The following is a 12,106-nucleotide window of genomic DNA, read 5'->3' on the forward strand; positions in this document are numbered from 1 at the left end:
GACAGTTAAGCATCACTTTCATCTGTTGTGCGATGTTTCAATGTGATTTATGGTGTTTGCAACAAAATGAAAATACTGCCCCTTTAACAATTTTGAACAAACATTGTAGTCTCCATCAGTGATGTTTACAGTTTGTCTATACTTCCTACAATTTCTAATTTTCATTTCTCTTTTCAGAGTATTTCTGGATTGCGACTGATGGACACATTTTTAAAAAGAACATATGAGTATGATGATCTTGCACAAGTATGTGTGGTCTTTTCACACTTGCAGCCAGAAAGCTAGAAGCATCTTGCAGTAGTGTCCCCTTCCTATGGTTAGCTGTGGACCTGTGGTTCTGTTTTAATGATGTGACCTGCTTTTTCACTAGTGAAAGACTATCACCATATTCATATAAACCAAACATATAAAGATTTTATCATTTTAAAAAGTCTGTTGATACCATCTGTTTGGAAAATGTTAACTCTGGGGACTGAGTGAATTGATGCACTGTACTTTGCATCTGTGGGACCTACTTTCAAATCCAATGCCGATTGATAGGATGATTATTTTCTGCTTGCTGGCTGTAGAGGTCTTGCATGAAATAAGTTTGGGCAGCCGCGATTCAGTTCTTATTGGCCATGAACCCACAACACAAAACTGTTATTCGCCACTAAATTGGTGATCTCATTCAGCGACACCAAAGGCTGTGGGAAATGGGAAACTGTTACAAAGCTGCAAAAATGGAGTGCATTTCTGAGGGTGGAGCTGAAGCATAGCAGAGGGAGTTTTACTTTGCATCTAATCATTCTATACCTGACCTGGGAGTGCATCATGCTGACACAGGATGCCGGAGATGGAAAGTGTTCCATTCCCCAACACTTAGCAAGGCTCACACTGATGAGCATAAAATCTATAGAAAAGTAGTTTTTTTAATAAATTTGCTTGAAACAAGTTTTAACTTCATGTGAATGTAATAAAGTGTTAAATGTGCTTACTAAAATGGTCTAAATTGTACTTCACTTTTGAAAGACAATATGTTACAACGTTGTATTGCTTTCACAGAATAGTAGTGACTCATTATGACAAACTTTTTGGATGAAATCATTGTTTCTTTTACTGTTTTATTCTTTGTAACACAGCATGTCGTGGACAAATTTCAAGTGATAACTGCCTACACCTGACATGCTGTGGAAGCTTGAGCACATTCTGTGCAGCTGGAAATAAAATGGTGTTTGCAGGGCTGGGGATTAAAGCTTGAAGGAGCTCTGAAAATGTAAATTTTCTTTTCCTCCCTTGTTCCTTTTCCACTGCCTGCCCCCCTCCTCAGAAAAAAGGAAACAGAAGCGTGTGGGTGGATGGTGGGAAGCATTTGAACTTGATTTACATATGTTTAAGGTATCTATAATTAAGGATAGAGTGACTGAACACTTGAGCTGATTAGAGAGAGTCAATATGGATGTGTAAAGAGTACATCATATCTGATGAACCTATTTACATTTTGAGGAAGTAACTAAAGTAGTAAACAGGGGAATGAATATGGATTTCCAGAAGGCATTCAATAAGGTTTCACACAAGACTATTGGCTGAAGGCAAATTATTGCAGAGATATGTGAGGCAGTGGAAGAGATAATAGGTATGTACTTTAATATGAAGGATGTGACTAGTTGTTCCTCAACAATTCACTATATTAATGACTTGGCTAACACAATAGAGCTATATATCCAAGTTTCCAAATTACTAAAATGTAGTCGGGTATAAAAATAATTAAATAGCTTTTACAACTAGAGGGCTAGAATATAAAGGAGGAAGATTTTCTGCAGCTCTACAAAGCCCTGGTTAGACTGTGTCTGGTGTACATTTCTGGGCCAACTCCATAGAAAGTATATCATCATCATAGGCAGTCCCTTGGGAGCGAGGAAGCCTTGTTGCCACTCTTAACATGAGTTCTTAAGTGGCTGTACAGTCCAATATGAGAACCACAGTTTTTGTCAAAAGTGGGACAGATAGTCGTTGAGGGAAAGGGTGGGCAGGGAGCCTGGTTTGCTGCCTGCGCTTGATTTCTGCATGCTTTCAGCGATGATACTTGAACTTAACACCCTCCTGAATGCACTTCCTCCACTTAGGGTGGTCTATGGCCAAGGACTCCCAGGTGTCAGTGGGGATGTCGCACTTTACAAGGACACTCAAAGCCTCCGACAATGTTTCCTCTGCCCGCCTTTGGCTCGTTTGCCGTGGACGAGTTCCAAGTAGAGCGCTTGCTTTGGGAGTCTCGTGTCCAGCATGTGAACTATGTGGCCTGCCCAGCGGAGCTGATCAAGTGTGGTCAATGCTTCAATGTTGGGGATGTTGGCCTGGACGAGGATGTTAATGTTGGTGTGTCTGTCCTCCCAGGTGATTTGTAGGATCTTGCGGAGACGTTGCTAGTGGTATTTCTTCAGCGACTTGAGGTGTCTACTGTACATGGTCCACGTCTCAGCCATACAGGAGGGCGGGTATTACTAAGACCATGAGCTTGGTGACAGTTTTGAGGGACTGATCTTCAAACACTCTTTTATATATTTGCCTGAGGAGTGCACTGCAGATTCACCAGAATGTTACTAGTTCAATTACATAAATGAGGCTTTTAGTTCCTGGAATATAGAAGGTTAAGGAGTGATTTGATTGTGGTTATTAGAATTTTGAAAAGAATTGATCAGACAGAGAAACCTTTTCTGCTTATGGGGGAGTCCCAGGCCATTCAGGAGAATTTAGGAAACACTTCTTCACACACACAGTGGTAGAAGTGTGGAAAACTCTCCCACAAAAAAGCAGTAGATGCTAGCTCGATTACTAGATTTTTGCTAGATAAGGTTATAAAAGGATATGGAGCTGGAGTTAAAATACAGATCAGCCCTAATCTTATTGAATGGTTTACTCCTGTTCATGTGTTAAATATCCTGGGGAAAAGTCTAAAGCTGATAATTATTACTTCCTTGTGAGAGTCCATATGCTGTCTTGAAAATGAGCCATAACTGCAAGCTGGGGGAAAAAGCATTCACTATTTTAAAAAAAAAAACATTTTTCAAGTGCTCACTCATGCAGGCTGCTATGTTATTGCTGTGAGGGAAGCTGGGATAGTTACAAGGAGGATATTTATAATGGTAGAAGCTTTCCAATTAGCAAACTTTCATTTTGATTCTACTGAATTCACCATGCTTTTTTGTTGCAAATTGGAGTCAAATTATGTTTGTGACTTTAAAAAAAAGTCTTACTCTATACAAGGAGGTGTGATGTTGGAAATTGCAGCAATGTTTACACCACAAGGTGCTCTTAACTTTGGGTAAGCTGCATTCTTGGAGAATGATGGGTGTTAGTCCTTGTACAGGTTTGACCTTCCAAATCCAGAGCTTGAAAATCCAGAATGTTCCTTAATCCGGACATCGCGCTGATCCGTGGAGGGGTCGTCTGAAATCTAGTTTTTTTTTAAACGCCCCACATAGGGCTAGCCCTGAGTTTTTTGGTGATTGTGGTATTTTTCAGCATTTTGTGCCAAAAATACCACTAATCACTCAGCTATTTTTCTTTAAAAAGGTCCAGTGGTAAAAATCTGCATTGCATGAAGATTTGTGGCAGAAACCGGTCCTCACTAACTTTAGTCCAAGGCCAATTACTGCTGTGAGAGGCCTTGGGAGGGAAACATACAAAAAAAAAAATCACAACATTCAAGACACAATTATTGAATCGCTGAAAATTTAAATAAAAATTTTAACTTGCCTTTTTTGTAGATGTTTTGAGGGCTACAACACAGGTTTTTCTTGGCCAGAATACGGGTGTGCCAATCCTCGGTCCGGGCATTTCCGGATTCGGGACATCGGAAATATCCAAAAACCACAAAAGCCGAGGTCCTGGATTTGGGAGGTCGAACCTGTACCTAACTTATGCTCTGCTTGACCTGGGGATTGAATAATGTTGAAGTATACTTTTTGAATGCTGTTTCGTCAAAACAAAGCATTCAAGATGTGACACTGCTGTATGTTTCCCTTATCTCTGCCCCATCCCTTCCTCATCTGGAAGTCCTCTCTTCCCATCTGAACAGGTTTTAAATTTTCTGATGACTAGTGCCTGTCACTTGTGTCTCATTAGTGATTTCTAGATCCATAAAAAGGACAATTCGGCTTCCATGATACTTACCTTGCAACTTTAAGCAATTGAATCCTATATTTTTTTTTAAATTTAGAAAATGAGCTTTCTGAATCTCGTCATAATTCAATGATCTGAGCCCTGGAACCATCTTAATTACTATTCCTTACAATTATTGGAACTAAAGTACACTTGACAGAATTAATGATCACTTGGCCATGTGCATATAGCCTTTGTTATGCAATATGAGTGACATACATTTTAACATTGTGTAATTCTCTATTTGTTCACTTGCTTTAAGTAAATCCCATTCAAATTACTATTTCTCCCCACTTTCCCCACCCAATTTATTACAAAGTTGGACGACCATCTGCTTACAATGAAGAAACATCATCCTAATTAGATTAATAAGATAGTGAAATATGAAAACAAAGTCAAAAATCTTTAGGCAGGAAGCTGAGGGAAACCACTGGGAAGATTAGAGGGGCAAAGATGTAGAGTAGGGGTCCCAGCAATCAGGACTAGGGCCTCCTACTATTTTTGATCCACACAAACAATCTGAATTCAGAAACTTGATTGAGTTGATCAAATTTGCAGATGGGATGGTGAAGCACGACTGTCTGATAAAGCAGTTGAGGGATTAGAGTGATATTTGCAAGTGAACAAAAATATGATAAATTGAATAAAGATATAAGTGCAAATTATTGCACACTATGAAAAATGCATGGGAACTTAATGTTGAACTGGTTAGAGGAGAGATTGAAATATAGCAGTGATTGTAAACTGTACAATGACTATTGCAGAGCAGCAATTAGTAAAGCAAACAGAATGTTGGGCTATATTGCCAAATGAGCAGAGTTTGAGTATGTGATTACAAAGCTTAAACCTTATTAGCACACAGCTGTGTTCAATTCTGGTCATCACGGCATAGAAATAAGTTCAAAGTAATGCAGTGAAGAACCAGAAGCCTGAGAGTGAGTTCTGAGAAAGGTTAGGAAAATTTGGGCTCTTCTGTCTTGAAGAAAGCATGAGAGATGGGACCTTGAAATATAATATGTACTAATTAATAGAAAGTTAATCCCTAGCACCCTTTCAAGTTAAACTGACTGCAGGACAATATAGGAACACCGCCTAGTCATACACCACCCCGTATATTGCTATTCCTTCATTGGTTGTCAAAATTCTGGAACTCCCTCCCTAACGGCACTGTGGGCGTACCTTCGCCACCTTCACGTGAGCAATTAGGGATTGGCAATAACTGGTGGCCTGGTCAGTGACGCCCACAACCCATGAATGATTTTTTTTTAAGTGTTGACAAAGGCCAGTCCAGGTCTCTTGCAAGGAACCATTTTTCCACAGTGATTAGTATCTGTAATTGTCTTCTGGTGAGGGTAGTGGAGAAACACAACTCCAGCCATTCTTAAGGGATTTTAATGCTGTGGTAAGGATGGGGACTTTTAGGTTTCTGTGGAAAGATGATCATCACGGCTCTTTTTAGATTACTATTAAAGATCTTAGGACTGATAAATCTGTGACTCTTGTTAGTTACTACTATTGGTGTGTACTGTTTCTCTAAATTACAAACTCTTGAAATTATTTTCATTGTTGCTTGTCTTTTGCTTTTACTAGAATTTCAAGTTAATATTGTGATTGGTTGTACTCCAGTCACAAGAATGGCAGCAATATCCTGTTTACTACAAATGTTAGATCTAGTATGACATTCAGCTTCATTTTATTCTTTAATAATATGAAATGCATAGCGACTAAAAATAGTGTGTGATTTGCAGTATATTGTCTGGAAGGTTACTGCAATGAATTTTACACTCAAGCCAAGGATGTCTGTGCTGGGGAATGGAGCACACTTTCATGTTTTGTATGCATCCATTATCAAAGATACCCAGACAATGGTTTAGATATAGAGTGAAGCATTGAAACATTTTCCATTTGGTGTGTTCTCCAAGTAAAAGTCAAATTATGGCCAGTTTTGTCCTGCAGACGTCAGGGGCCACTAGGTATGGGGTTGAGACTTCTTAAATCCACTCTGCCCACTCAAGACCATTACAGCCAGCGAAGACAGGACTTGCTTCCAGAAGTGGCCGGTTCAGTGCTCTAAACCTAAGATTCAAATTGTATGTTGATGCTAGGTTTACGTTTTAATTTTATAATTTTTATAAAAGTATTTTGAATTGTTAATTGTTTTGAGGCATATCTCCTTGTTATTTATGTATTCACTTATTTTTTTGAAGGAAGGTTTTTAATTAAAAAAGGTCTTCTCCTCTGCCCCCATCCCCATTCTATTGAGTGACGGTTTGCCAAGGTCCCATTCACCTGAAATGCACAGAAAAATGTTGTTTTGAATATATCAGAATTTTAACAAAATGTTGTCTCTCCTTCCACCCTCCCACCCCACCTTTTCAAAAGAAGCACACAGGAATTGTCTGCCTTTTTATTAAGTTTAACAAGGTACCACACAGACTTTTGGAGACGATCAAAGAGTACAAATTTAGTGGGAGGATAGCACAAACTGGTTAGAAGGGAGGCAAGAGGTAATGGCAGTGAGTAGTTGGGAATGGGTCATGTTGTCCCACGGGGTTCTGTTCTGGAACTGCTTCTGTTTACTGTGTACATCAATGATTTGGGTATGGGACTAGAGGGAGTGGTGTCCAAATTTGGAGACAATACTAAAATAGGAGGTTTAGTAAATAATTCTGAGGACCAAAGGAAGCTACAAAGAAATAAGTGGTAGATGTCAGTCAAATGTGAGTTGGCACTTAAAAAAGTAATACTTTTGTGGAAGGACAGAATGCTTTTGGGGTTCAGGTTCACGACATTAAAAGCAGCATCTCGAGTGGATAAAAACATTAGAGTTTTTAATGGATCACTGGGTTTTATGGCAAAAGGTAAGAAAGTTGAGGTGTAATAATGAACTTGTATTTACTCCAACTGTGGTCTTGAGATTTTAATGTGCACAGGTTTGGGCTCCAACCTTGTAGGAAGTATGTTAAGGCAATAGAGAAGGCACAGTGCAGAATAACTAGAATGTTCCATATGAGCAAATACAAATACGAAGAAGGACTTAAATTTGGGGCTGTTTTCATTAAAGATTGCAGTACAGATGTTTAAAATTATGAAGGGTTCGGACAGTAGATAGAAACCAATGATTGAGAGGTCTAGAGCGAGGAAACATAGATGTAAAATTAAATGCAAGAGATAGAGGACCGAAAGCAGGAGAAACTTATTTTTACATAAGAGGGTTGTGAGACTGGAATGCACTTAAGAATTGGTGATTAAAACTGGGATTGTCAACATTTAAGAATAGGCTAAATAGGTGGTTGAAGGAAAGGCAGGGGTGGACAGAGGGATAAGGGAACACGGCAGGCATATGGGATTAAGACATTTATTTACATGGAGGAAAAACACTAACATGGGCTAATTAGGCCAAATGGCCTGTGTAATTTTAATTTAATGATATGTAATTTGTATGTCTAATAATTTGCACATGTTTTTTGCTCTTGTCTTCTGGCTGCCTTTTAATAAACTGACCTGTTGGAATCTATTGGTCAATGGGAACATACACTTGAATTCTATAAATTTGCCTCAAACTTGGTGGAATTTCACAATGTATGGCCATTGTTCCATGGCTTTAACTTTGGGAGATGGCATTGCATAGCTGGATGTTGACTTCCACCATCTTACTACATTCTAACATTGTTTATACTTGTATGTAGAAAAGTGCCTTTAGTTCTTAGCTGGTTTCAAATAAAGTCTTATAGCAGAAGCAGTTAAGATCTGCATCCTACAACTTAGCGTGCTGGATGTACACCGTGCCATTATCTTCCCTCATTAACCACAATGGTCCCTTTTTCACCAGTGCTTGGTATCTCGTCCAGTGGTTGCTTCGACATCATTTTGTATTTCTCCCGTCATGCATTTATCTATGTTGGTACCTATTTCAAGAGTGTATAGTGCTCTTTGCATACAGTTGGATAATCACAGAGCAGACAGGACATTATGAAATACCTGTACACCTGTTTGGGTAGTGTAATACCAATGTGTACTGTTTGCTTTTGCATTGTCTATGGGTGCAATAATGTAGCATGAAAATAATCCATTAATATAATATACCAATAATTTGGCACATTCCAATTACCACAGTCCCAGTCAATATTCACAAATTTTTTTTTTATGTGTGGTTTTTCCCCATTTAAAAGCTGGTGAGCCGGCTGCGTAGGAGCTTCAGAGCTAGCTTAAAGGGAACATTGGTCCCAGTGCATTTCTTGATTTTTTTTTTTCCCCTCCTGAATACATAAATCATACTCCCTAGGAGGTAGCTGCATGTCAAATTTTGTTTGATAATGCTCCTGTGAAGTACCTTGGGATGTTTTACTAAGTTAAAGGTGCTATATAAATACAAGTTGTTGCAGAGTTTCTTTAGGTCTTGAGCTTTACCATCTGTTGCACACTGCAGCCTCCTGTTTTGTGCAAAGCATATTTTACCATTAAGTATGCCTGCTCAAAACTTCCTTTGGACAGCATTCCTGCACCGGTGGCTGTTAATGCATCTACATTGCTCACGCTATTTATTTTAGTCATTTTTGTTTCAATGTATAGCTTAAGATTTCTGGTTTACTGGCATATCTCCAGTTTCACATTTTCACAATGTTTTCTGCTGGGAAGTCTATGACGATTAGCTTGCAGCATTTTAAGGTCATTCTTAGGATCCTTTTCCTATTCAACGGTTAGGCCCATATTAACAGCCCTGTATGGATTCCTTTTGTTGTTGTAAAGTATTAATACTGTGGCTGCAGATATTGGAGTGGTAAGGAGTTAGCCAGTATAGTGCTGCACCGTAACCATCTTGGTGACATCAAAAAGAATTTTTATATGCCAGACACAAACACTAGCATTTGTACTTGTGGCTACTTAATTAGCTATGTAAAAACTGTAAATGGAGCAGGTCTATGCTGCCTCAAGTGAATAGATTTTCATCAGGTTCCTGAGAAAGGAAGTAGAATTGCTCTCCATGGACAAAGGGCCTGGTTAAATTCACTACCAAGGCTCACATCTGAATAATGGCCACCTGGGTGAGGTACTGGAGGGTGACTTGTTCTGAATTACTTCAGCAAGCAGTGAATGGATTAAGGAATGCCAAATGTGTTTTGATGTAGATAATGGCAAGAATATTGCTGAAATATGAAATATCTACAAAATAGTTCACTAGAGAGAGATAAACAGTAACGAACTAGATAGCAATTACATACTGAAAACATCCAGTCAGTTATTGATAAGCTGTTCGAAGACCATATCAAATACTAAGTTTCATCTCAAGGGTACTGAATTAGAAGTTATGTTATTGACAGAAGCAGAGCTTGTATTCGTACCCTATCTACATGAATGGCAGAAATAATTAACATTCTCATTCACTACGTAGAAAGACTTAGTTTATTCTTCCTAGCACCCAGTTTTTACTTCAAAGAGCAGTAAATCTTGGCAATGGTCCTAGGCTGCATAGTTCACTGCATGCCTACTTATTGAGGGGGAAAATCAGTGTCCATGTTATATTCATAAAATACAGTTTAAAGCATTCTGAAAAGCAGAGATTTTGGACTCCATTATTTCAGTTCAATGTGATACTGCTAGTTACTTGCTGTATTAAGAATAAGAACATAAGAATTAGGAGGAGTAGGCCATTCTTTTGTTTTTATGTAATAGTCCTTGCTAAAAAAAATTAACTTAATTTAGCCTAAACACAATGTCAGTATGGTGTTTCTTGCTTATGAATAGACTGAATGGGTAATTTTTGTGGGTGTCTAATGCTTAATACTGTAGTAAAAGGGTAATTATTAAACCTGTACCATGCTAGCCTATTCACAAAACCATAAATTTCAGACCACAGAGTGGGTTTGCTTATACAAATTGTGAACCCAACAAAGCCTGAACTATAACACTAACTTAGTATGCATCTTTGTAAAGCCACATTTTTAATAGTGTACAATTTTAGGCACCTTAACTTCAAAAGTGCATCAATGTAGGAGAGGATTCATTGATGAATGATTGCACTATGCAGTGGGCTCTCTGTTATGAAGACTGCTGTGCAGAGATGCACGGGTTTCCTTTGAAAAAAGATCGAGGACATGATCCAAATCTTTAAACTGCTGAAAGGAATATGCCTATTTAATTGGTCCAATAGAGATGGCGTTTGGAACCCCAGTGTCACTGGATAGAAATCAACACTGCAGGTGTCTCCTTTAGGAGTGCACCATGAAAAATAATTAAGTGAGATCCGAATAAACTAAATAGTATTTTGCTTTTGTGGCACCCATCGATCGCGAAAGGCCTCGAGTATACTGGTAGACATATGTTCCAATGTAGATGTAAGCAGGCTATTTAACTTATACTGAATACAAGACTGAAGGATCTTTCAGCCATCCTTTCCTTCACTTCCCCACCCCCCAGGTTAATTGTTTATAATTACAATGCTCAACAAGCAACTGTTCTGGGGAACCCAGGATATTACATTTGATGGAGCTCCAGGACAATATCTTAAGAGTTTACTTGATCATCGGTTTACTGAATCATATAAATTTATGGCACCAATCGTGTCTGTGCCTGTCCAGCCTAATGCCAATCTAGGGAATTTTTTTAGTTGAATACAAACATTTACCAATAACTCCACTTCTTTCCCCACCATCACTCCTCTCCCCACCCCCCCTTGCAAAAAACAAAGTAAATGTCATAAAAATTACAGGCAGCTTGCTGCTTTGTGAGCAGTACATGAAAAATGTCAAAACATAATTTTAATGTACAAATTAGTGTAGAAAACCATGCAAGCTTAAAGAAAAAGGGCTAGCATTTTAATCAACATAAAAAATTGTATCAACGATCATGTACCAGATTTGTCCACAACAAAAGCATTTGAGAGAAACAAATTACCATGTAGTTTGTTTATAATGAAAGTACAGGTGCACGTCAAAAATCCGGAGTTCCAAAATCTGGAATGTTCCGGACTCCAAGACGATCCGTGGCAGGGTCATCCAGAATCCGCAAAATGTTCCGGAATCCGGACACCCTGCCGCCAGCCAGGCCCAAGGAAAAGTCAAGAAATGAAATCCAATTACTGTACAGTGACAAAAATTGCAATAATAAAAACGCCAATCCTACCTGTTCCAGGCCAGGTCTTCAGAGTCACCAGACCGCTGCTCTTGGGTCCGCACAGCACACAAGACCCCGGCCAGAACCAACCAAGCTCCCGCACAAGTCCCTTCGGCTAGAACCAACTCTGCCCAGCACGCAATTCCCCAGACAGAACCAACCAAGCTCCCGGCCAAAATGTAACTCTGCGCAGCACACTGCAGCACCCCAAAGAAGCAACTGTGTGGTTGGATCGCCACGCCCCATGACTCCGAGCGGAGCTGACCCGACCAGATTTCAATTTTAAGTTTGGTAATAAAAAAAAACTACCTGTACATGCACTTTTAAATTCAGCATTTAAAAAAACAATTAGTGGTATCAAACATTATAGGGCTACCCCAGCTGACCCACTTACATCCCATGATGTGACCCCCACCTGCCCCATCTACATCCCATGATCAGACCCCACCCAACCTGACTCAATCGCTGTGGTATTTTTCCTGATTTAAAGATTTGCACAAGTAAAGATTGTGAGTGTGTGTTGTGTCTTTGCAAACATGTCAAATAGGGCAAAAGATACCCCAATGGGTTCAGTTAAAGGAAAGAGGAAGCATAATCCACTTTCAATTGCCAAGAAAGTTGAGTTACTTCAGAAATTAGATAGGGGTGCTTCAGTGAGAAGATTGAGTGAGGAGTATGGTGTTGTACTCTCCACCATCTATGATATCAGAAAACAGAAAGAACAGCTCATGAAGTTTTATACAGAAAATGATGTCCATAAGGAAATGAGTAAGAGAAAAAATATGCATAAGCTGAGATGTGATGATGTGGATCGAGTAGTGATGGAATGGCGACAGAGGTGAAGTGAAAAGAT

At 39.1% G+C, this 12,106-nt stretch overlaps 2 protein-coding genes across 5 annotated transcripts in view; one reads left to right on the top strand and one right to left on the bottom strand.

Moving 5' to 3' along the window:
- trappc13 (trafficking protein particle complex subunit 13) overlaps window positions 1–7,653 on the top strand; it is an 86,182-nt gene extending 78,529 nt beyond the window's left edge. For all 4 annotated transcript variants that reach the window (XM_070869414.1, XM_070869422.1, XM_070869432.1 and 1 more), the window contains one exon: window positions 178–7,653. In XM_070869414.1, coding sequence (XP_070725515.1) covers window positions 178–285 — 108 coding nt within the window. In that variant the 3' untranslated portion in view covers window positions 286–7,653. The remainder of the gene's footprint in view (window positions 1–177) is intronic.
- The window catches only part of LOC139240922 (small glutamine-rich tetratricopeptide repeat-containing protein beta-like), a 105,709-nt gene that overhangs the window by 18,491 nt on the left and 75,112 nt on the right, over window positions 1–12,106 (bottom strand). The gene's annotated exons all lie outside the window — the stretch shown is intronic.

This window comes from Pristiophorus japonicus, chromosome 2 (assembly GCF_044704955.1).
Source record: "Pristiophorus japonicus isolate sPriJap1 chromosome 2, sPriJap1.hap1, whole genome shotgun sequence".
In the NCBI taxonomy this organism is placed as follows: Eukaryota; Metazoa; Chordata; class Chondrichthyes; family Pristiophoridae; genus Pristiophorus; species Pristiophorus japonicus.